We start from the raw sequence: 24,047 nt of genomic DNA, 5'->3' as shown, positions 1-24,047 counted from the left end.
CAAATTACGTTCATGATCAGGGCAACCAGGCTTAAACAGAAATGTGCGCAGTGTGAATGTGCACACGAGCACATAGTGAAATATTAGGTTGCACAATGCGTGCTTGAAGTGCGAAGAAACTCCGTGTTCTGTGGTAACCGCGTTATGAAAATTTATACGGGAATTTGAGTGTGCAGCGGCCGTATTTTGTAAGAGTTCTTATTTTTCAATTCTTTACGCCCAATTTCATTGGCTAGCCCTAAGCCTCGCTCAGTTATATTACAGGATCAGCCACTCAGCCGGGCGAATGATGAAAAATGAACTTGAGTGGGCAAAATCGTTGCTACAACGGAACGATGCTACAATGGAACAACTACAAAGCTACAACATTGTTTTCGAGATGTCACTTTTATTCCTGTATTGCCGTCACTCTGTTTTTCTTTTTTGAGTCTTGCGAAAGCGTTAGCACGGAATCAAATGAGCACCTTCTCCAGGCGGAATGCCAGCTTTGTCGTGGTAGCAGAAGGCCAACGTCTTATTCTTCTTTTCACTGCAAGGGGACAACAACAAAGCTTAGGAACCAACACAGTTTAAGACAATGAACCTTGAAATTGTACTCAAATGTCACTCGAACCCAAGAACTTCACATGAACGAATGTTTCATCTAATGCTATAGGCTCACCTCTCCAGCTTTTATTAAACTCATATCTATCTATCTATCTATCTATCTATCTATCTATCTATCTATCTATCTATCTATCTATCTATCTATCTATCTATCTATCTATCTATCTATCTATCTATCTATCTATCTATCTATCTATCTATCTATCTATCTATCTATCTATCTATCTATCTATCTATCTATCTATCTATCTATCTATCTATCTATCTATCTATCTATCTATCTATCTATCTATCTATCTATCTATCTATCTATCTATCTATCTATCTATCTATCTATCTATCTATCTATCTATCTATCTATCTATCTATCTATCTATCTATCTATCTATCTATCTATCTATCTATCTATCTATCTATCTATCTATCTATCTATCTATCTATCTATCTATCTATCTATCTATCTATCTATCTATCTATCTATCTATCTATCTATCTATCTATCTATCTATCTATCTATCTATCTATCTATCTATCTATCTATCTATCTATCTATCTATCTATCTATCTATCTATCTATCTATCTATCTATCTATCTATCTATCTATCTATCTATCTATCTATCTATCTATCTATCTATCTATCTATCTATCTATCTATCTATCTATCTATCTATCTATCTATCTATCTATCTATCTATCTATCTATCTATCTATCTATCTATCTATCTATCTATCTATCTATCTATCTATCTATCTATCTATCTATCTATCTATCTATCTATCTATCTATCTATCTATCTATCTATCTATCTATCTATCTATCTATCTATCTATCTATCTATCTATCTATCTATCTATCTATCTATCTATCTATCTATCTATCTATCTATCTATCTATCTATCTATCTATCTATCCATCCATCTATCCATCTATCTATCTATCTATCTCATGAACAAGCGCATTGCACGACTTAATATGATGATGATGCTCCCGCTACAGTAAAGCAATGCAAACGGTTGGACTGCTTAGAATTGTTGCTTGGACTACATGCTTATCTGGAATATAGGGTCGTCAATTAGCTCTCCAGCTTCTTTTCGAAGAAAGCCTGGCTGGTAACGCTGCAGTGCTGCTTTTTATTATTTTTTTGGGAGCGGGCTTTCTGGTCATTTAAGATAATATAACATGAACGTTGTGATGCTGAAACTGTTATAGTTTTAGAAAAGACGGCCCCATCCACAATTTAGTGAAAAAATCTATCCTATCTCCCTTTCTGACCACTCATAATCTTGAAAGCGGCTAATCGAGTTATGCCCATGTAAATGCGTAGCACATGCTCTTCCTACAATTATTTTTCTTATTCTAAAAACGCTATGACGTACATCTGCAAGAACTGTGTCTGTAGAGAGTTGTGAGATTAAATTATTTTGTTTTAAGATAACTGCAGCCTATATAGTACGTCTGTAGAGTAAGCATAGGAAAAATTAATTTGCTATATTAAGGCACAGTACTCCATATGATGTCTTATAGATGGTCTTGCATATAAAAAAATTTTAAAATTTCAACAGCAAGACAAAGGATGTGTTCCTATTCTGGCGAGCATTTCAGACAATCTACGTTGAACGCTAAGAAGACAGCTTCGAGCCCAATTCCTGGAATGCATCTGGAAGAAGTATCAACAACTTCCAGACGTCTGCAAGAAAAAGAAAGATAAACATATATTAAAGCCGTACTTGAACACGTTGCGTGTTGGAACCTTATGAAAACACAACTTATCTTACATAAGCGCACAGTAAAGCGTAACTAGATTTTCCTGTGCGTAGGCTACCTTCCTGTCAAGTTTTGAAGCATTCTGCCCAGCCGCCATCTTGCATAGACAGCAAAATAAAATAAAATTAAATTATGGGTTTTTACTTGCCAAAACCACGATCAGATTATGAGGCACTCCGTAGCGGAGAAGTCCGGACTAATTTTGACCAACTGGGGTTCTTTAGCGTGCACCTAAAATCTAAGTACACGGGTGTTTTTGCATCTCGTCCCTGTTGAAATGCGGCCGCCGTGGCCGGGATTTGATCCTGCGGCCTAGTGCTTAGCGACGCGACACCAGAGTTAGTAACCTACCCGGGCGGGTGACAGCAAAGTAGCCTGCATCGTTTTCTGACTTCGATGCAATGGAGAAGCGCCGGTTAGCCCGCCGCATCTCCAGCGTATGAAATGTAACGAAGTGCCAGTCAGTCAGGCGCATCACCAGCGCTTTTCTCACGGGGCCGGTTGGGACTGCTCGGAGGGATTTGACAACCGCACCGAGTTCGACCTCTCTCTCTCTCCTTGCGTGCCCTGTCAATAAACACTTTGACACTATGTTGAGACAAAGTACACCATACGACGTCTTATAGACGGTAATTTTCACAAGGACAGGTGAGCAAACAGAAGGCCGACGTATCAGCGCCTTACTCTCTAAGCACGCGCTCGTTCATGGACAACACTCGGACTCTCCACAGCTGCAGGTTGGTCCGGAAGAACAGGTACCGGTTGCTCTCGTACGAGAAAGAGGCCCGAATGATTTTGCCCACATTCTTGTCGGTCGTCACGAGAAATGTGTGCTGCGCCCTCGGGTACAGCGTCAGCGGCCTGCGCGTGGCAAAACAGTCCTTCGTCGGAGAACCCGACACGCAGCTGTGAAGCTTGAACGGGAAAACTAAACGGTAAATCTCGGAGCCAACATTTTCTCCCTGAACCCCGGACTTGCTTTAGCAGTGACTTCTTTTTTTGCTAGTTTGTCATAGAATTTCGGCACTGTTTTGGATTCTCAATATTTTTCTTTTATTTATTTTTATTTTATCTTTTTCTTTTGGAGGGGGGGGGGTATCTTCTACCAATCATATTGGGATTTCTTTCATTTGACTCCCTAAGTGTTCTGTTCACGACCTACTTATACAGTAGGTCGTGGTTCTGTTATTTTGACCGAAATGCACCTTATATTGCTTTTTTATGGCGTATTTTCAAACTTCACTCAATCGAAAACACTTCTAAAGGTTTTTCAGCAAATTTGATTCATATTTTAAGCATAACAAGCTCCTTTTACGCCCTCACTATGCAATATATATCTCCTTGTCAATGCCGCAAATAGTACAGTCACAAACGAGGAAAATATGTTTACGCATTTAAAATGCTTTATTTTTACCATTGGTAGGAGAAGTGACGAAAAGACTCATCTTCTTCGCTCGAAGAACAAAACTCTAGTGCGTGCCTTTCAGTCTTCCTTTCACTGCCACAGTCGAGCAGCGGCCCATGTTCGGGCAGTCAGGGACCGACTCCATCGTTCTATTTCAGCCAAAAGGCGCAAAAAGCGCAAGCTTCCTAAAACGCGGCCTTCGAGGGCTGACAAAGTGCTGCCATCTGTGTGTAGTAGAACAGTAGAAAACGGAGACCGCAATAAACGCGCTTCTTCAGCGCTGACGGAATGACTGCCCTCTACGTTGCAGAAATCGGACACTGAAGCAACGCGGTCTTCAAGGCGCTGAAGAAAGGCTAACAACTATGTTGTAAAAAATAAATAAAAGTGCGAAATAACCACAGAACTAAATGCGTGGCACTGCAGCCACCTATGCAGTAGAAGAAAAACTGAATGCACGCTCCGAGCTCGTCCAAATAGCTTTTAAAATCGGATTGTTGCTGTTGACGAGATGACCTCGTCCAAAATACTTATAGGGTTAAGAGAAAGGCTTAGCTCGGTATCACCTTTCTAAATACGTGGAAACAGAGAAACTGGTTTCTTGCGCCACCGATGCAGCGATTCTCTAACAAGATTTCTTTTCATTTAAAAGAAAATCTTAAAATCTAGTAACTGTACGGCGCAGATTTTTTATGTTTGCCATCAGTGTTTTGCAGAAATAAGTTTTTCAGAAGTCCAAAGTGTAGAAAACAGAAGGTTCAAGTATCAAGTTTACAACTTTAAATTGAATAGGGGGCTGACAGATGAAGTAAGCACACTGTGGTATAGATGTTACATAAACAGGACTAAGGTGCCTCAGAAAATCTGGTCAGCGTTTCGACGGGTGGACCTATTTTTGTCAAACGCGGCCTTAACTCGCCAAGGATGACAAGGGCCGAATTTGATGAAGATATGTCTACCTATCGAAACATAGGCCAGCCTTTCTGGGACACTTTATTTCTGTTTATGTAAGTTTACAACTCTGTAACCCAGGAATAAAAGCAAACAGTAAACTGCACCTACTATTATAAACAAAAAAAATAAAAGTCACGTAATATGTGCCATTCTCAAATATACCACTTATTCATGAGTGAAACCTTCGCAAACCCTTGTAGACATAGTTGCAATTGCAGGTAAGCTGAGAACCCATGTACCAAATTTGTCCGCTTTGAATGCTCTGACAGTGGCACTTAATTAAAGTAAATAAATGAATTAAAAAGTTATGATTAAACTAATAAAAACAACAACACTGCAAAAGAATTTTCATCCATTAATGCAAGAGTCCTTCGCATGCTACACGGATGTTAGGTCCAAACACACACCTTAATTCCTTCATTTTTGCTGCATAACTTAGGTAATAAAAAAGCCGGTGAGTTCTTTAGCCCACTCCCTCCACAACAGTTCGTGTATAACAAAACAGATACAGCTTAAGAAACTGTGACATGGGCTTTTGGTGCCCACTTGCAGATTTGTAAATTTCGAACTTTACTTTTTTTAACTTACCATTTTCGACAATTTTAGTAAAACGTAACATGCCTTAATGAAAATTTTCCCTCGTACAGTTGCAATAATTTAACTTCCTCTCTCAAATGCTATTAAATTCATTCAAATCGGCAAACCAGTTGCCTCCTGAGAACATTTGTGCATTTTTCGTGTATTTGAATAAAAAAATCAAGAGTCGGCTCTGTGCTACAGCTTCCTCTTTATAAGCTTCGTTTAACTTAATCCCCCTACTGCCTCTTAACTAATGTGATTTTTTCATTTCATTTTTGCTGCATAACTTAGGTAATAAAAAAGCCGGTGAGTTCTTTAGCCCACTCCCTCCACAACAGTTCATGTATAACAAAACAGATACAGCTTAAGAAACTGTGACATGGGCTTTTGGTGCCCACTTGCAGATTTGTAAACTTCGAACTTTACTTTTTTTAACTTACCATTTTCGACAATTTTAGTAAAAAGTAACATGCCTTAATGAAAATTTTCCCTCGTACAGTTGCAATAATTTAACTTCCTCTCTCAAATGCTACCAAATTCATTCAAATCGGCAAACCAGTTGCCTCCTGAGAACATTTGTGCATTTTTCGTGTATTTGAATAAAAAAATCAAGAGTCGGCTCTGTGCTACAGCTTCCTCTTTATAAGCTTCGTTTAACTTAATCCCCCTACTGCCTCTTAACTAATGTGATTTTTTCATTTCATTTTTGCTGCATAACTTAGGTAATAAAAAAGCCGGTGAGTTCTTTAGCCCACTCCCTCCACAACAGTTCATGTATAACAAAACAGATACAGCTTAAAAAACTGTGACATGGGCTTTTGGTGCCCACTTGCAGATTTGTAAACTCCGAACTTTACTTTTTTTAACTTACCATTTTCGACAATTTTAGTAAAACGTAACATGCCTTAATGAAAATTTTCCCTCGTACAGTTGCAATAATTTAACTTCCTCTCTCCAATGCTACCAAATTCATTCAAATCGGCAAACCAGTTGCCTCCTGAGAACATTTGTGCCTTTTTCGTGTATTTGAATAAAAAAATCAAGAGTCGGCTCTGTGCTACAGCTTCCTCTTTATAAGCTTCGTTTAACTTATTCCCCCTACTGCCTCTTAACTAATGTGATGCTATTTTATAGGCGTGTCAACTTTAGCAATGAGGCTCTGGTAAGAGTATGAACACTGGTACACATACTTTTTGTTGATCTGAATGTCGGCGCTTCTGGATTCGCCGTGTAGGGTGAGAGTGAAATAACCTGTCGCTGAGACGGTCTGATGATCCTTGTACAGCTCAATTATCAGAGAATACTGGAAAGCTGAAAAAATCAAAATCAATCAACAATATTATTTAGTTTATTCAATCAATAATTGGCCACATGGTAGTCTGAGCAAAATAAGCATGGTTGAACTAAAGGCTATAGAAGCAAGGTTAGGACCTCAGAAGTTTTATGTTTTATACAGCTGACGAAGAAAGAAAGAAAGAAAGCCTAAGGCAGCTTTGATTTTTCTTCTTCTGACAAACAATGCAGGTATCATAATGCATGAAAACCAAGCATCATAATGAAGAATTCGCACCTAAAAATGGGAAGTCGGCCCACACGTAGGGCCAGCTATTCAATAATCATAGGCATAAAAAACAAACAACAACAACACCAACAAAATGTAATGAATTTACAATAGACTTTAATTTTTTTTTTTAATATTTGGGGTTTTACGTGCCAAAACCACTTTCTGATTATGAGGCACGCCGTAGTGGAGGACTCCGGAAATTTTGACCACCTGGGGTTCTTTAACGTGCACCTAAATCTAAGCACACGGGTGTTTTCGCATTTCGCCCCCATCGAAATGCGGCCGCCGTGGCCGGGATTCGATCCCGCGACCTCGTGCTCAGCAGCCCAACACCATAGCCACTGAGTTTACAATAGACTGTCAAAAGTGTCAGAACACTGACAAAATGGCAACACTCTGTGGTAACCTAAGAATTCACCACAAGCCCCGTACACAAAACCACACTGCAATTCCAACTCTTCACCACCGTGCTCCAAAACATAGCTCCAGAGACGCCGATATTCGAAGAAGTTCGTCCTTCCAGCGTGACGTAACCGGTGGGCAGGTCTAAGTAAAACCTCATTATAACGAACTTGAAGGGGGAGCCGGAATCAATTAGTTTTATCCAATATTACATTTACTGAAACGCCAATCCCTATGGAGAATGCATGAAGATTTTTATTTACTTCTTTATATTCGTTACATCGTTGTACTGTATTGCGTTTTGATATAACGAAGTTTGAATGCATGCAAATTCTCTTCTACTTGAACAGCAGTTCTTTCGCCATGTCATTCTTATATAGGCTGTTATCGATCGCAGTTGGACGCGACGTGCCTTGCTGAAAACCGCGCAGGATCGGGACGATAATCTGGACGAGACGTCGCGCCCAGGGTCATTTAAATACGCTACTAATTGTTCATTCTTGATTATGGAGTAGTAGAAATGGAACAACGACAGAAGAGACGCTATCTTCTGCTCAGTCGTTTCTTTTTTTTTCTTTTTCAGTTTGTTTCACGGTTTTTACACCGTTACAGCTTAACAACACCAATAAATCTTCGATAAATCTAGCAAGGTATACAGAGAACTGCTAAGAACAACATTGTAGAGCGAACAGACAGACGCGCAAGAAAGAAGACTCCGACGAGAAAAAGCGCTTGTTCATTATCTGTCATTTTTTGCCTTTATCGATGCATCACGATTATCCAAGGGTTATGCAAATACACTGGGTGGGTGATATTATCGCTGTATGCTTCTGAAATTAAGCATTTGCTAGCGAGCGCTTGTCCTTGTTGTCTTTCTTCATGCATGTGTCCGTTTCCTTGTGCGCCAATTTTGGAGTGAAATGCTCAAGACAACAACAAAAATAATCTTAATGGGCTTTACAAAACTCGTGGTTCATAATGATGCAGAGGCGTCGAACACATGTGCCGCTGCAGCGAACGTTCAGACAAGGGGACATGTCTACCTGTTGGGAAATTGCCGGCATGGATGCAGAAGACATTATTTCCAAAAGGTGTATCGATTCGTTCATTTTAGTTCTTGCACAGCAATAATAATGGTCTATGCGGACACAGTGTCGAGCAACAGAGCCCTGAAAAGCCATATACCTGGATGGGGGGACGCTGGTACCTGCCTTACATAACGTTGGGTGTCTGGTGCCGAAACATCGGCTTTAGTTACATTTCTTTGTTCGACAACAGTTAATCACTTTAAGCCTCCTTCTTCCTGTGAGTTTCTATGAGTGTGTTCTAATTCTAGGCAGCATCGAAGATATTCTACGTAGGCGGCTAAGAAGATAGCCTCAATCTCAAGTAATGGAACGCGTCTGGAACATCTCGAAGACATCTCTGCAACATGACGCTATCTCACGTCGACAAGAAAAAGCTAAGAAAAGAAATACCCTAGCCGTGTCTTAACAATTTGTGTGTGCCAAACTGTGAAAAACATAAGCACGTAAGAAAATGGTATTACATTTTTTCTAGGAGTGTACAACCTTCACTGTAATGCAGTGATTTGGGCTTGTTGGTATGACATTGTGAGACAAGACAGGGACGAAATGAAGATGTGACACACACAGGCGCTATGTTATAGCGCATGAAAAGACAAGGATGAAAGGAAGACGTTACACACACAGGCGCTATGTAGCACCTTTGTGTGTCACGTCTTCCTTTCGTCCTTGTCTTTTCACCCGCTATAAGCCTCACGACAACCTTCACGTCGAGTTTTCAAGCCCCCTTCTCAGACGCCATCTTGTTTGGGCAGTAAAGCAGCCCGCAATTGTTTTTGGCTTCCATACTGTATTCATGAAGCTGTCTATTTTACCACCTTGTTCAGAATGGGAACCAGACTTAGGTTGGCCACTGTCCAGTTATCTGTCTATTCAGCCGTCTATGGAAAGTATTGGAATGCAGCCTAGGCTGGCATTGCTCGTAAGCACCCTGGAGGTTATTCCTCCATTGAATGACAGGCTGTCGAACACGACAACCTACGAACCTATATGTTGAAGAAAGGAAACGAGGATGGCCGCGTCCCGCGCGCACGCATATCATCATCATCATCATCATCATCATCATCATTCAGATCGTGTCACATTAAAACAGGAAGACAGGGGCAGCCATGGCGTGCCTGTCGGTTTTTTACACTGCATACTACCTGCAAAAGGCTGAAATTCAGACTCACCGCAGTACGGGTACACACTCATGGTCTGCAGGTACATGCGCACCGACGTGTTGCTCCGGGGTTTCCATTGGTCCGCGTGGAACCCCATGCGCGCGCAGCGGGAGCCGTCATGGCCACAGTCCGAGCACTGACCTCGCTTGTACATGTGGTACGAGGGGCAGACGAAGGCCATCCACTTGCAGCTCCGGTCGCTCACCGTCTCCAGGTAGTACGTCACGGCACGCTCATGGTTACACACGACCGCCGAGCGCATGGCTGCGGGCAGCAGACGGGACAGTGCTTCGTAGGGATGCTGAAGACTAGCATTACATCAGTGCACATTCGCGGAGTAAATTTCTGAAACTATTTCGTGAATCCCTTTGCGAATTAGGGTCGATTGCTCGCTCTTCCTGTTTGCTCTCTATGCTTTGCCCAACTCTAAATTTACGTGTTCACGCTCGTTATAGCAATTGAATTATTTTCTACGATAGCATGCAAATTCCTCCAATGCTCGTGGAAAGCCCCCATTCTCAACTCTTGTGGATTGCCTTCCTACCAAAAGATATTTTCGAAGTGCGATCTATGCGCATCAGTAGTAGTCTATCAAGGTTCAATGCAGGACAAAGATCTGTTCCAGTGATTTCATGTTAGCGGGCAGAAGAGGCAGTAACGGCGGCCTGTTAAAGTGGCAAACTTCAGCAGCGAGCGAAGGGGGACAAAATTAAAAGCATCAGATGATAAGGTGATGGTGAGATGAATAATCTTGCCGGCACAGGGTGGCATCCGCTGAAGATTTCGATTACGGAACTATACAAAGGCACGAGACCCCCGCTCATTGCTTAGCGAGAGTCTCGACTTTGGCAGCCCTAGTGCCATAGGGCGTGGCCTCCGAGAATACAACGATGCGATCTCGAAGGTCATGCATGGGATAGCACAGGATATAGGCTAATTATAGCCTACATAGGCTAATTAGGCTAACTTCCTGCTCTTAGCTTCACATACTTCGTGACGGCTGCATGTGATTGAAAGAATGTTGCAGGTCTGCTGCCATGGCCTGCGAGGGGGCACTGGCTGACACTTCCACAGCTAGACCCAGTACATGTACACTAATGCACAACAGAGCGGACGGCAGGTCAGGCACCACGGTTGCCCAATGAAGAAGCAATACACTCGCAGAGAGACACAGGTTTCACTCCCAACTGCGACAAGTTGTGTTTTCATCCATTTTCATTACAATTTTCTTTTATATTTCGACATTTCAAAGAATGAGAACCGTTAATTTCCCTATACACTTCCGTTGGTTTCATTGTCTGTTGGCTTCATGCAGAGTTACAGATGATTGTTTAAGTAAACATCTATGCTGCAGGGCAAGCTTCACGAAAACAAACAAAAACAGAAAACAATAAGGAGGAGTTAGATTTTTGAGCTACAGCCAGAGATCGCGGTGACGCTGGAAGTTTTCCTCACTGGCGAAATGCATGCGTCGGAGCCGCATTTAAGTTTGTGCGATTAGCTGCGAAGTGGCTGATCCACAGAATCAACTTGGTGGCATGGAAGGCTCATCTCCCTCACCTTGCATGAGGCCCTTACTGAAGGTGGACGATATGCTTGTTCCGAAGGAACATCCAGGCATTTTACTTCCGCCGTTTGGGTAGAAATCCAGGTGTCCCGTAGGTTCGTACATCCCGAGGCCTTCCCCCTTTACTGAGCATGGATCACAAAGTAAATGTTATGGCAAGTTGCGTGGGTCTCACGGTTAACAAACTTGAATCATATTTTGGAGGCTATATGAGAAGCGAAACAGAACTGTCAGGCAATATTCAACCTCACAAAAGAATACGTTATATAAAAGGTGGCTTTGAGTAAGCCTAGAATGACCACAGCAGCGAGCCATGAAAATATGAGTGCCTGTCAGTAGTATTACAGGCTTAGTATTGCAGGCTTAAACTAAAAACACATGTAAGAAGGTAGGTATCACTTCGCAGCTGCCCTTCTATGCCATGACGCTTTGGGAATCTCTCGCATATTCGCCGTCTTTGTGTACATGTCTTCTTTCATTCACTGTGTAAGCGTATTAGTTTTACAAACAGTCAAAATAAACACGACTAAGTATGGAGCAATAAGCAAATTAATAGATACTGTTTCCCGGGAGCACTGATCCGCAATGTACCTTATGGCGTCACTGTCCCCATGAAAAACATTATGAAACATGTGAACTAAAAGAAATTTTACTCCCACGATTCACAGCGTGAGAGCCCTACTTTTTCATTCTGACGTAAGTACCCTAATGATTGAGCATTGACAGCAGTGACGCACATCCTTGAAGGTAAGTCTTGCTTCCTCTCTCTTTCTTTCTGGGTAAGTCATAGTACGTTAAACACGGCCTCCAAGATCCTGAAACGTGCCCGTGGCGAGCGCAATCTCTGAGGCTGTGGTCAAGCAGCTGTCACGAAGCTTAGTTCTGGTAAGAGAGAATTTGGCGCGTGCCTATATGGTCACAAATTAGTTCTGGCTCGCATTTCTGCGACGAAAGCGCAACTTGCCCAGATCGAGAACTGTCCCTCCGTCAGTGTGGAGAATGTCCACGAAGCGCGCGTCAGTCGGGTCCAGGCGGACGAAAGCAGGCATGTGCTGGAAGTACGGGTCGGCTGGATCCAAACCTGAAAGTATTCCAATGCATATGGTTGCTTACGTCAACAATCTACCTTGCATTTCATGTTTCTTTTTTTTATTATATAGATGTTACTGAATAAGAAGCTGCACATTTATCAAGGCGTTTCCTTATTAGGATTGCAAACTCAGCAAGTTGGTAACGATTCGTACAGTAACAGCCCTACTTAGAACAGGCGCTGTGCTCTGCTTTATGTGCACTGTAAACTACAATTCTCGAAAATAGAAACAGAAGGAAGCTCTTCACGTATAATCGCGCGCAAAACACAGCATACAAAAACTACAAAAACACTTAAACCTTTATAAACGTACCGTACGAGACTGCAAACTCGGAATGAAGCTATAGACAAAAGATAAAACACGACTGGTATGTGTGTTCCGTCACCCCTTAATCACTGTTCCACTCTGCTGATGACAGGTTCGGCTTCACGGAAGTATAATACTTAATGCCGTGAAGCTACATTTGCGAGCAATAGTTGCGTTCAGATTCAGATTTCTTAGTATCGAATTTCTACCTCAGGTTGCACTGAGATTTCGATATTTACAACCCAATTTACGTGTATACGCAGAAACTGCCGAGTAGTAGTTAGACAGCCATAGCTACACATGGTGAAAACAGCGAATATGTGACTAGCATTCCAAGAACGACAACAACGTCTGGGCAAAGATGTGTTACCTATAAAATAAAATTACGGGATTTAACATCCCAAGGCCACACTCAAATTATAAAAAAAAAAAATCATTGTCTGGAGCTCAACATTAACTTATTCCACCTGCGATTCTTTTACCGCATTTAAATGTAAGCACACGTGTTCTCATTGCTTCTGCTACCGTTATGATGAGGCCACCGGGGCTAGCAATCGAACCCTCGACCTGAAGTTCAGCAGCGGAATGACTTAGTCAGTGAGCTAGCATGGTGAGTGCCCGATATGCTTTGATTCTTTCCAGTTTCAGCGTGATGAAATGATCGCGCAAGTTTGTATATAATATGTCCATTTTCACGAACGCGTAGACGGTATGCAGACATTGGTACAATGTCTCAAGCGTTATGCAAGACATGTTCGTTGGACACTGCTACAGCATGTAAAGCACACTTCGCTAATGTTCTCATTTCAATCATTTCCCTTCAAGGCACACTGCAGTGAACAACACAGCCACTGAGCAGCCGTGGGTGGTCGGTCCACCTCCTCTGCAAATGTCGGCCACTTTCTCAGCGGCCCATCAACCTGGTGGATGCTTTACAACAACTAAACGCACGTTTGAAAAGGCACTAACCGGTTATTCGTCCAAGCCCGGGTATTCTCTCTCCCGCGTAGCCAGCGACGTGGGCTCCCAGACTATGACCCAGGATGTGGAAAGTTGACACGTTGGCTTTGAACACTTTCTGTGGGCAGATAACAAAGTCAAAAGTGGTCATTGCGGAATTAATGCTAGAGGAAATAGAACCAAAGGAGCCCCTGCATGTTTTTTTTGCAATAAGAATATTTGAATCCCATATGTCATTAAAATATTGTGTAACACATTCTTGCATAAGAATAGTGTTTTTGCAATTGTAAATATTACTTCTGTGACTTCAGCAATTCTACATACGTTGTGGCCAGTTTAACTTAACGTGGTGTTAACAATGTTCTCGCTGAGTGGATTGGCAGATGTTTAGAGGATCGTACCAACAAAAAATGAGAAGGACGAAGTAATGCACGGGACCCATTCTCACTTACAACTGATGTTTATTGAGTCTCGAATATCAAAACGAAACATTCCCCCAGGCTGTCAGACATGCTCACCGCAAAGATAAGCACCTACCAAATGCCTTCAAAGAAGCTTATCTATCCTATCCAACTCAGTTCTCCTAAGCGAAACATGAATAAACGCTAGAATTACCATGGTCTGCTTTTTTACAGTTAAGCCTTTATTACATTTATGAACTTATCTCGAAAGTCTTTCTCATTCATCGACTGCCATACTGAGATTACCTTTATTAGAAAGTACACGATAGGCTTACCTAACACTCACCTGAAGCTTCTCAATCATGACGGCTATCTCAGCTCCTACAAGCCGCGTATTGGCTGTGGCTTGCGCATAAGGCAGTCCATTTCCGCCTCGCCAGTCAACGGTGATGATGTTGTAGTCGCCAGCCAATAACAAAGCATTCTTCATTTTCTGGAAAGAAAAAAGTAGCTAAATTTGGGAAACTTGTTTTTCCAAGCGGAACTAAAGCTTAGTTTCATGTTATGCCCCTTGCAACGTAATCATTTTGATGGAATGTTCTAGAATCCGGAGGTAATGCGTTCAATAATGTTCAGCTCTCTGGTCGGCGCGAGAGACTGTTAGCAGGTGACGACAGGTGGAGTAGAGGAATGCGACGTTGTTGGTGTATTTTAGGGTTTGAGGCTCTGATAGCATCACGGCGCCTTCTGCAATGACTTCCCACTGCACCAATAATACAGGCACGCTTAGGTGACTGAAGACTTTTGAAAAATTTATTGTCGACAAAATGGATTAACGACATCTGTTTGCGTCGTCTGCACCATATATTGTTGTTTCTTTACTAGTTTGTTAAGGATGACTAAAACGAAGCAAACAATAAAGCATGTGTCCCGACAGCTTGAAGTTGAAAATAAACGAAGACAGCATTAGCTTTCCAAATTATATCAGAATCCTGCAAGCTTAGGTGGCTTACTTCCACTACCGCATGTTCACATTTCTCGTCGCCATGAACATTCACCGTCTTCATTGTATATCTAGTTTCTTTCTACAAACCATATCTCCCCTTATCTGTCGAAAAGTGCATCATCTTACCCGTCTAGCACCTTTAACCGCACGTTTGAATTTGTAAAACCATGGTCCAGGTCTATATATAGTTTCGTGCTACAAACCATCTCCACCCTTATCTAACGAAGCGTGCATCAGCTTACCCGACTAACACTTTTAAGAGCTTGTTTGATTTTGTAAAAGCATAGTCCTTGCTTTCTACAAGGTCTCCATGCTCTCCTTTCGTCAACAAGATTGTATTGTGCCTAAACGTGTTTCTTTGGTTGTACTATTCAATAGTTTTCATTTGTGTCAATCCACAATTCTGTTATACTGCTCTAATGGCATTTAGAACACACGTAAAAGGTGCGGAAAAAAGATGAAAGCAGGAGTAAAGGCATGTTAAAACACATGTTGGTGCCAACTGCCAGCTTTCTAATCTTTTCTTCAAGACAACAATTATATACACTGCATACAGTTTACAGTTTTACAGTATTATACTGATGCAACGCCCCCCCCCCCCTCTTTCTACACAAATACACCTGCAAGAGCGCGCATTGGATGAGAGAAATTCAAATAAATTATGATGACGATGATTAGAATGGTCATGCTGCTGATTCTACTGAGAGAGAGCAAACAAAAGTGTTCGGAAACTTGTTGTACAATGCCAAGGCTTTATCTCACCGTCATCCATTGCCCGAAGTACACCGCGTCCAGCCAGCCATGCGTGATGACCTTCGTGGGCTTGCTGGCATTGAAAGGCAGCTTCAAGTAGTCACTGATGGGCGATGACCACATGAGTTGATGCTCCTTGATCGGGTTCTTACGCGAGAAGAAGGCGAACATGGTGTTGACGAGTGCTCGCTTGTCGGGAAAGAAGTTGACGGGTCGGTAGAGTGCGTGAAAGAATCCTTCCGACTCGAAGCATCCCAACTCCTTGTAGCACTTCTTCACTTGTACACCTGCACAAAGCACATGTAAAGTTTCTGTCCATGGTCGCCTGCTGAGTTTGTCATGCCACGAACTCCAAACTTGTTCGAATGGCAAGCGTTGAATCAATACTGCGTCTTGCCCATGAATGGCATAGCACACAATTCCAATGTTACCCAACATTGGATCACACTGGCAATATAGGAAATCCTATTAGGTCCGCAAGTAACGACAGTCTCCGGCCGGACGTGCGGCGATTTGCAGCCATGTTCTCTGAAAGAAGCAGCTAACTTCACTAGATGAAATTAAGGTGGGCGGAAATTACCGCCCAAATAATACTAAAATCTCTTAAGAAAAACGAAAAGCTGTCACCAACCCGACAGTAGCTTCAAGCTCGTATGGGTTTCGCAGAAAGCTTCGAAACGGAAGAAAAATTTATCCTGGTCTGGGAATCTAACCCCAAACCAACGTCTTTCTAGCGGTGGTCGATCTGTCATTTGAGCTAACCAGGAGGTCAGCAGATCTTAGAGTGAGGCCGAATTAGTCGACAACTCGAAGCGAAAGGACACAGAATATGGCAAATCAGTTCTGCGGAAACGAACAAGGTGAAGAAAGTTTCATGGAAGGAAGAAAAAGTTTTACGAAAGATGTGACTCTCGGAGGGATAAAAATTTTTTATTCTTGCGAATTTCAGGTGAACTGAATTGCAACACTGGAATGTAGAGGACATAAACCAACCATTGCGAAAACTCTCGTCTCCTGAAGTGCTTAACCACAGACGATCATGTGTTGCCAATGTGACCCAACATTTCATTGCATTGACTTACGAGAAGGTGTATCTAGTTTACTTTGGGACACAGTGGCAACACAAAGACAGTTTCGCAATTAGCGAAGATTGATATTCCTCAATGATCCACTCATGTCCCTCATATTTTAGTCTTTCTTATTTGACTTTTTCTTGTCACCAGAGTCACAGCCCTTCGTGATCGGAAAGGCAATCGATACTGTGATTTCAATGCTTCTGTTACAGGGCGTAGCTGCCACATGGCGTCCGTCCTTGAAAGGACGTCACTACCCATAATTCCAGACCCGATGTCGAGGCTTTCAAAAAAGGATGCCGATTAATGACCGAGCAATGAAATTTGTGCAAATTCTACGTCAACAACCACAAAAACAAGAAAAGAATTAACAATGGCATGGAGACTTAGATTAGAGCGGTAATCTCATCTACACCAAATTAATAAACACATTGAAGAAATGTATTATTACAGACTCTTGATTAGTGGTATCAAAGGTAGAAATTGGGCTTAATAATGGCCAGATCTAAAGCAGTGATTTTGTTAGCCACTTTCCCCCACTCCTTCGCAATTAATAATGCCTAACGGTATGTTATCTAAGCGTAAGTTAATGCATAAGCAATAATCAGGCTTGTACGTAACTAATTTCATATAATTCATCATCATCATCAACCTGTTTACGCCCACTGCACGGCAAAGGCCTCTCCCATACTTCTCCAACTACCCCGTTTTCATATAATTAGTTACTTGTAATTAAATATATTCACATTCAAAGACTAATCATGATAATTTTTAAAGCTGGTCTAGCAAACCAACTAGACCACATTTTAAAAATTTTAAGATTTGTCTTTTAATGCTTCACCCATGCTCCTTACATGCATGCGTGGTCCCCTTTTTGTGCGTGCTCGAATTTGTTTCCTTTCAATATTCTTTTTTCACTTGTGAGCAAGCATCTTGTCATGTTGTCTTCTCTTCATTTTTCGTCCTTCAAATGCTAAAACAGTAGTCAAGATGCAGGTAAGCTAAACCAACTAGCCCAGCTGTCCATTCTGCTAAATGTTTGGCAGTTCTGTAATTTTTCGATTAATTTCTTGCTCAGTAATGCTCATCACTTGCATCTAACCAGTTAAATTTCTGACAATAAACTATATGAAATGCAGCTTCAAGCACTTGAACTTGGCAGGAACAACAGCAGAATGCCAGCTGTCAGGTCATGAAGCAGCCTCGCAAATGCGCATGTTTGGACAGGCCAACACGATCCCTCATTGTTTCTTGCCTCATCCTAACACTTCACCAAATGTTGCTCGAATAACAAACGTTGCTGCTATTACTCGATAATTAGGGCCACTTTAGGCGTCGATGCCAGGCATCCCCCTAAAATTTCCAGCATTTCACTGGCCCTACCGGCAGCACCTTCTTTGAGCCGTAGCAACATTAAAGCGCAGCGCCTCATAAAGAATCAGTGCGCAAGCATCGTGGCATTGTTAACCTTGAACACAAGATATTCGTACGTTACAATACCGCTCTTCTTTCTAGCGCACACATCGAGCCAGTTTTCAATGTTGCTGCTGACAACTTGACAACAAAACGAGGGTAAATGACCAACTAAATTTTTGAAAAGTAATTTTTAGGGAAGATAACGTGTGAAGCGATGCAGAGGGCGAAGTGGAATAGCTAGGCTAGTTCCTGTTTGTAATATCTGGACAATGTTAATAAACGTTAGGAGGGAAGTGACCTATGAGCAATCGGTTACTATTTTATTATTCTTCAATTACTTTGTTGGTATCATAATTGGTCACTGTAATCAACTAAATTTTTGAAGGAAGAAATATATAATTGTAATTGGTTACCTTCTTTTCTGTAACGGGTACAAGTCTGGCAATAGTGCACAAGTTAGTGTTAGCTAAATGTAAGTCTGTGTGTTAGCTATGCCCGATTGGTGTGCTCATGCAGTATTTTGTCTATGGTTCTGCCTGTAAAATTGGTAGCGTCAGTGAACAGGTACTTGCAAGCGCTAGCGTGAGCCCCATGAAATTCTGTCGCAAGCACTTATCCAGAGAAATGGGAAAAGACCGGCGGGAATTCCCTACCCCCTTCTTCCCCACGATAAGTAAAGAAGAAATTATGCTTTTGCGCTCCTATATTCAAGATTATGCTATACAATTCGACCTGTATCCATGGCATTTGATTTTAACCTCAAAGCATATGACCCTGTACGAGGGTTGATCCATAAATAAGGTTCCCAAAGAGCTCCAGCCACACGGGAAGGTCCGAGGCGAAATCCGGCAACACTGCTGCGCGTGACTGTTCCCCCACTCTCGATTCCCTCCGGCCGCACTTCGCTGCGCCGCACATCCTTGGCTCAGGAGCCGTCCGATATGGAGGTTTCCATTGCTGATCCCGCTAATTGCGAGATTCGTTCCGTAATTAGCTTTTTGCTCGCCAAAGGGACTCCACCCGTTGATATTCACCATCAGTTGACAGAGGCGTATGGCGACAAGTGTATGTCTGTTCAACTCGTCCGAAAGTGGTGCAGGGAGTTTAGTGCCGGTCGGAAGGAAGTCCACAATTAAGAACTGAGTGGAAGACCGTCAGAGGCAGCTATAGAGAAAGTCCAACGCGAAGTGCTTCAAAACAGGAGGATCACCGTCCGTGAACTTTTTGCTCAGGTTCCTGGAAGTTCTTACGGTACAGTGGAAAGAGCTTTGGCTGAAAAACTGGGCTTTCACAAGCGTTGTGCTCGATGGGTACCGTGGCTATTGACATCAGATTACAAGGAGAAACGCCTTGACTGTGCTCACCCATTTCTTCAAAAGTGTCAAGAAGATAAGGAAGGATTGTTGGACTCCATTGTTACGGGAAACGAAACGTGGGTGTTTCATATCACTCCCGAAATGAAACAAAAATCCAAGCAGTGGCGTCACCCAGTCACCAGTCGCAAAGAAGTCCAAACAAACTCCTTCTGCTGGCAGAGTCATGGCCAGTGTTTTTTTTTTTTTGGTATCGTAAGGGGATACTGCTGCTCGATTTCATGGAACGTGGTACAACAATCAACTCAAAAATTGATGGGAACCTTATTTATGGATCAACTCTTGTATAACCACGCCAGTAATACACAATTTATTCGCTGATACGAAATTATGACATTTTCTTTCCCATGCCGGTATACTCACGTTCTTCTTCGCTGTCGTATGTATTGCTTGAAGTTGAGATGCACACACCAAAAACGAACACGCTCAGCACAAAAACTAGAGTTTTTCGAATATTTCCCATTATTATGCGTGATGGCTTAAGAGGCCTAGATTCAATGGGTTCCAGTCGATAAAAAAATTTATAACAGTTTTTTAGCTCCATGAATTCATGGTAGAAACTATGTTGATAAGGTTATTAAAATTTCCGCGATGGCCCTCGACAAATACTTGATGCGTCGTTCCCTGGCTTTTTTGCCAGGTACACGACGCCAGCGGTAACGTGTGAGATCATTATCTTTTGTGATTGATCAGCTTTTTTTTTTGGTATATGCAAATGACATGGCGAGAGAAAAAGTTGTCAACCCTCTTAACACCTGTCTCGTCAACGTGAAGCATCTGAGTCTTGGAACTGTTCCAACTACATCAAACGCCACATCATTGTTTAGAGTTTTGCAAGGAGTGAAATTGACAACAACTTCAAACACGCTCTAACACCTGTGCGCAGCGTCGGCGGCAGCGTCTTCAGCGGAGACAATTGGATATCATATATATCGTCCTTGTGCCAGATATTTTATTTATCTTGTATGTGAACAGCGGCCTAGCTCCATTTACAGTCAAAAGAGCACAAAGGAAGAGCAAAGGTTATTAGAACAGTCATTATAATGCCAGAAAGGCTGCCGCCTCTGCTGTAGATGATCACGCAGCTGTTTTTATGCGTCACTGTAATTGATTATGAGCAACGAAGTTTCATCGTTTGTGGACACGAAAGAGTCCGCTTACTCAGAGAGCTAAGTGTCTGAGCAATAACTAATTGAGATGTTTACATTTCTCCATATTAATTTATTCGAAACCAATCAGACATTCTTCAAAAGCTGTGGGAGCAAATGTGAGGCTGAAGAAAAGCCCTATGTACCCAGGAAAATTCACCAGGACTGTAACGAAGGAAACCACCTGAGCGTGTATCAAATAGAAGAGCGACTGACAGCTGATATCACTGGCAACTAAACACCAGCTGACGCCTGCAAAAATAAATGCGATGATTTTGCTACATCAAAATCTTCACGCACCTTGAACGCATGGGACGCCATATATAGTGTGTTGTCATCCACAATACTGTAGGTAGAGCGATGGCGAAGAATAATACCCGAGAAAGCTGTTCAGCTGGAAGACGAGCGAGATTTAGCTGTGAAGTGGGGGCGACGTCCATGTTTGCCAGGAAATCGCCTGACTGGTGATATCACAGACCAATGTACCCCTCAAGATGGTATATGCTATAGAAAAGGACTGAGAGGTTAAGCAATATGAATAGCTAGAGTAATGCAGTACAGCAAAAAGAAAATTATAAAACGCGCCCTCTATGCTGTTTGATATACTTTTCTTAAGATGGAAAAAAGGAAGTCTCACGCTGAATAAAGAATGAGGTGACCACATTTGAAAAGTAAAACAATCTGCCACTAATCTAATTCATCCTGACAACAATTCATTAAAATTAGTCCGAATTGATGATGAGAATAAAGTTGCATTACATTTAAACAATAGCCAAATGAATTCGGCGCAACCCCACAAGGTGGGGGCCGCTGCAAACATTTAGGCAGAAATAGTTGCTTTTTGGATTGTTGCAAACGCGTGCTGATGTCTCGTGCATCACTGACAGCAGCTTATTGCAGAGTTGTCACCAAGTGCCTGTCTCAGCCAAGTCTCATTGCCCATCGACCTCTCTTCGAGATGGTCGACACAGCACGACACTCTTAATGTAGTTTCCACGCACCACATAACCACATAACCGTAAATATGTGAATCCAGTAAAATGTTCGCTTATTTGGCACAGCGCTCTGCACACCGCTACAAGTTATCCGGAACGTAGCTTCGCACACCTCTACCAGGAATTATGTTTAGGTATGCGCAACGTGGTCCTACATACTTAAACATAGTTCCAGCTATATGTGCGGTTTCCGGGTAACAGGTAGAGGTATGCGGAACACTGTTCCAGATAAGTGGATACTTCACTAAAACACGTACATATTTACCGTTGTGTGCACTTAAAAAATAAAATTTATATATGCTGAATGCAGTTCAATTTATGTAACTGAAAATTATAACTAAAGACGACAAATGCAAAATTTGCGTTTGTGTTCAAAGCTTGAATGGAATTCTGGGATTTCAGGTGCCGGAACCTCGACTTTATTATGAGGTACGCCGTAGAAGGAGACTCCGTGTTATATTTAGACTCCCTGGGGATATTAACGTGCACCAAAATCTAAGTACACGAGCGTTTTGACATTTCGCTCCTATCAGGGTGTGGTTGCTGCCACCTGTATTAAACCCTCGACCTAGCGCTCAGCAGCGCAATTCCATAGCCACCGAGCTACAGCAGTGTGTAGTAGTCTCACATACACAGGCGCCTCAACCAATCAGGAGGAGAAATACATACGGAGGTCCATCCTTGCGTGTTTTGTTGTTGTCCTCGAGAGTTTTGTTTCCCGTGCAAGCATCTGTGTTTGCAGTGCTTGTGTCCTTGGTCCTGCTGCACGGAACTACTGACACAAAGTAGACGGTATATGTATGTTTCATCTCGTAGAGATACCTATGCCCGTGACCATCTCATCTCCACGTCCTTCCTGTTTTTCTTTCTTTCCCACCAATGTTTTATTGTGCCTTGATTATCTTCACAAATGACCAATTAATGTGACAGGAGCAGTGTAGGCTTGTGCCACATGCAAGACTAGCGCCGTACTAGCGTATTCTTGATAAAGACGCCGCTGGCTATGGTTGGAAAAATTTTAGTACATAAGCGGCTATTGACAGTCGAACAAGTGAGCAGTGGTGTTTTGCAGCAACAATAACTTGATCTTTATTCCTTTAATTAAAGTTTGCAGAGAGTCAGCTTCACTTCTTCGCCAGAAGGTATCCCCGTTTTATTGTAGTAGCAAAACGTTTTCATCTTGCTCCTCCTTTCACTGGGAAAAAGAAAGTAACAACAAACCCTGGCCATTAGCACGGAACCTCCCAAAGCACGGTCTCGGTTTTTTTTACGAGAAGTGTTTGGACTTCTCTATCTTCGTACTCACGAGATACATCCGTCATGAACTTACAGGGCAATTCCTGGTTCTAGCAAATTCAATGGTGTGTCAGAGACTATGGCAAGCTTTCAGTTTCTCAAGAGTGCAACTTTTTAAACAAGAGTTCTACAAGCGCACTGTTCGAAGTTTCATGCTCCCACAAGAAAATTGAAGGAGCAGGCCCAATTTAGGCATTTAATCGCAAGGAGATGAGTTCCTTTTGATGTAAAAAGATTGTTAGTGCAAGCCTTATACTTTATGTCCATCATACAAATGTTTGTGAAGAGCGTTACTGTGTAATATGTGCGTGTCTGCAAGTGTACGTGCTGCTTGTGTGTTTATGTTGTGACTGTATGCTATAACTATTACACAGAACCTGTAGTACCATGTCAAGCAAGGAGACAAGCTAGCATCTACGGCTTTTCATTATAGCTTGCATCTCTCTCTCTCTCTCCTTCTTTTACCACAAGAGTACCATATTTATTCGAATATAGTCGATTTTTTATGAGTTTTTTTTTGGAAATGTTACCGAAAATGAGCTATCGGCCTATATTCGTAAAAAAAGAATATCAACTGATATTTGTGAACAAGGCTATCGAGATTACCAAGCCAACTAAGTTTCTCCCGAGCGTACCCTCCGTAAAGCCCATCTGAAGATCACCCAGACGGGCTTTAAAAACTGTTGCGCATCCGAAGAGGACGACTTCTCAGGCGGTCCCGATGAGAATGCAGTTCGGGGCATTGACTAGCGAGAATTATCAGTCGATCTCTCATTTCCTAAGTACATCCATAAAATTTGCGGAAGCTTCCTCATGTAGGGGGTATCACCATCTTAATATTGTACCCTATCAGTCACAAACTGATGTGTTTAAATACAGTTTTTCCCCTTTAACCAGTGAATATTGGAACACGGTGCCTGGTGCCATTTGCTCTCTTCCGCTGGACGATTTCTTGCTTAAACTTGAATGTTATTCATCTATTTGGTTGTTTATGTTTTTCGCTCCCTTGCTGCTTATATTTGCACTTTTTGTACGCTAGTCATATGTAGACCTACATTCATGATCGACCTTTTCTCGGGTAAATGCGGTGCATGTTTCATTGCGGTGCCTCTATTCGCCCGCACCGAGTTTCTTTCT

General features: G+C 42.2%; 2 protein-coding genes across 4 annotated transcripts in view; both read right to left on the bottom strand.

The window, feature by feature from the left end:
• Window positions 1-368: 368 nt before the first annotated feature.
• Window positions 369-20,132, bottom strand: LOC142560115 (pancreatic lipase-related protein 2-like). The gene is made up of 10 exons (XM_075671938.1): window positions 19,835-20,132; window positions 15,619-15,896; window positions 14,197-14,343; window positions 13,459-13,567; window positions 12,057-12,173; window positions 11,086-11,217; window positions 9,535-9,789; window positions 6,502-6,622; window positions 3,058-3,234; window positions 369-529 (listed from the first exon to the last, which is right to left on the bottom strand). Exons 1-10 carry the CDS (start codon window positions 20,013-20,015, stop codon window positions 442-444), a joined length of 1,605 nt encoding a protein of 534 aa, XP_075528053.1. The 5' UTR covers window positions 20,016-20,132; the 3' UTR covers window positions 369-441.
• Window positions 20,133-22,678: 2,546 nt separating this feature from the next.
• LOC142560114 (pancreatic lipase-related protein 2-like) overlaps window positions 22,679-24,047 on the bottom strand; it is a 28,008-nt gene continuing 26,639 nt past the window's right edge. For all 3 annotated transcript variants that reach the window (XM_075671937.1, XM_075671935.1, XM_075671936.1), the window contains one exon: window positions 22,679-22,809. In XM_075671937.1, the coding sequence (XP_075528052.1) occupies window positions 22,716-22,809 (94 nt within the window). In that variant the 3' untranslated portion in view covers window positions 22,679-22,715. The remainder of the gene's footprint in view (window positions 22,810-24,047) is intronic.

This window comes from Dermacentor variabilis, chromosome 10, assembly GCF_050947875.1.
Source record: "Dermacentor variabilis isolate Ectoservices chromosome 10, ASM5094787v1, whole genome shotgun sequence".
Taxonomy (NCBI): domain Eukaryota; kingdom Metazoa; phylum Arthropoda; class Arachnida; order Ixodida; family Ixodidae; genus Dermacentor; species Dermacentor variabilis.
Note: the sequence above shows the minus strand (reverse complement) of the source record. Positions and strands in the feature narration are given on the sequence as shown.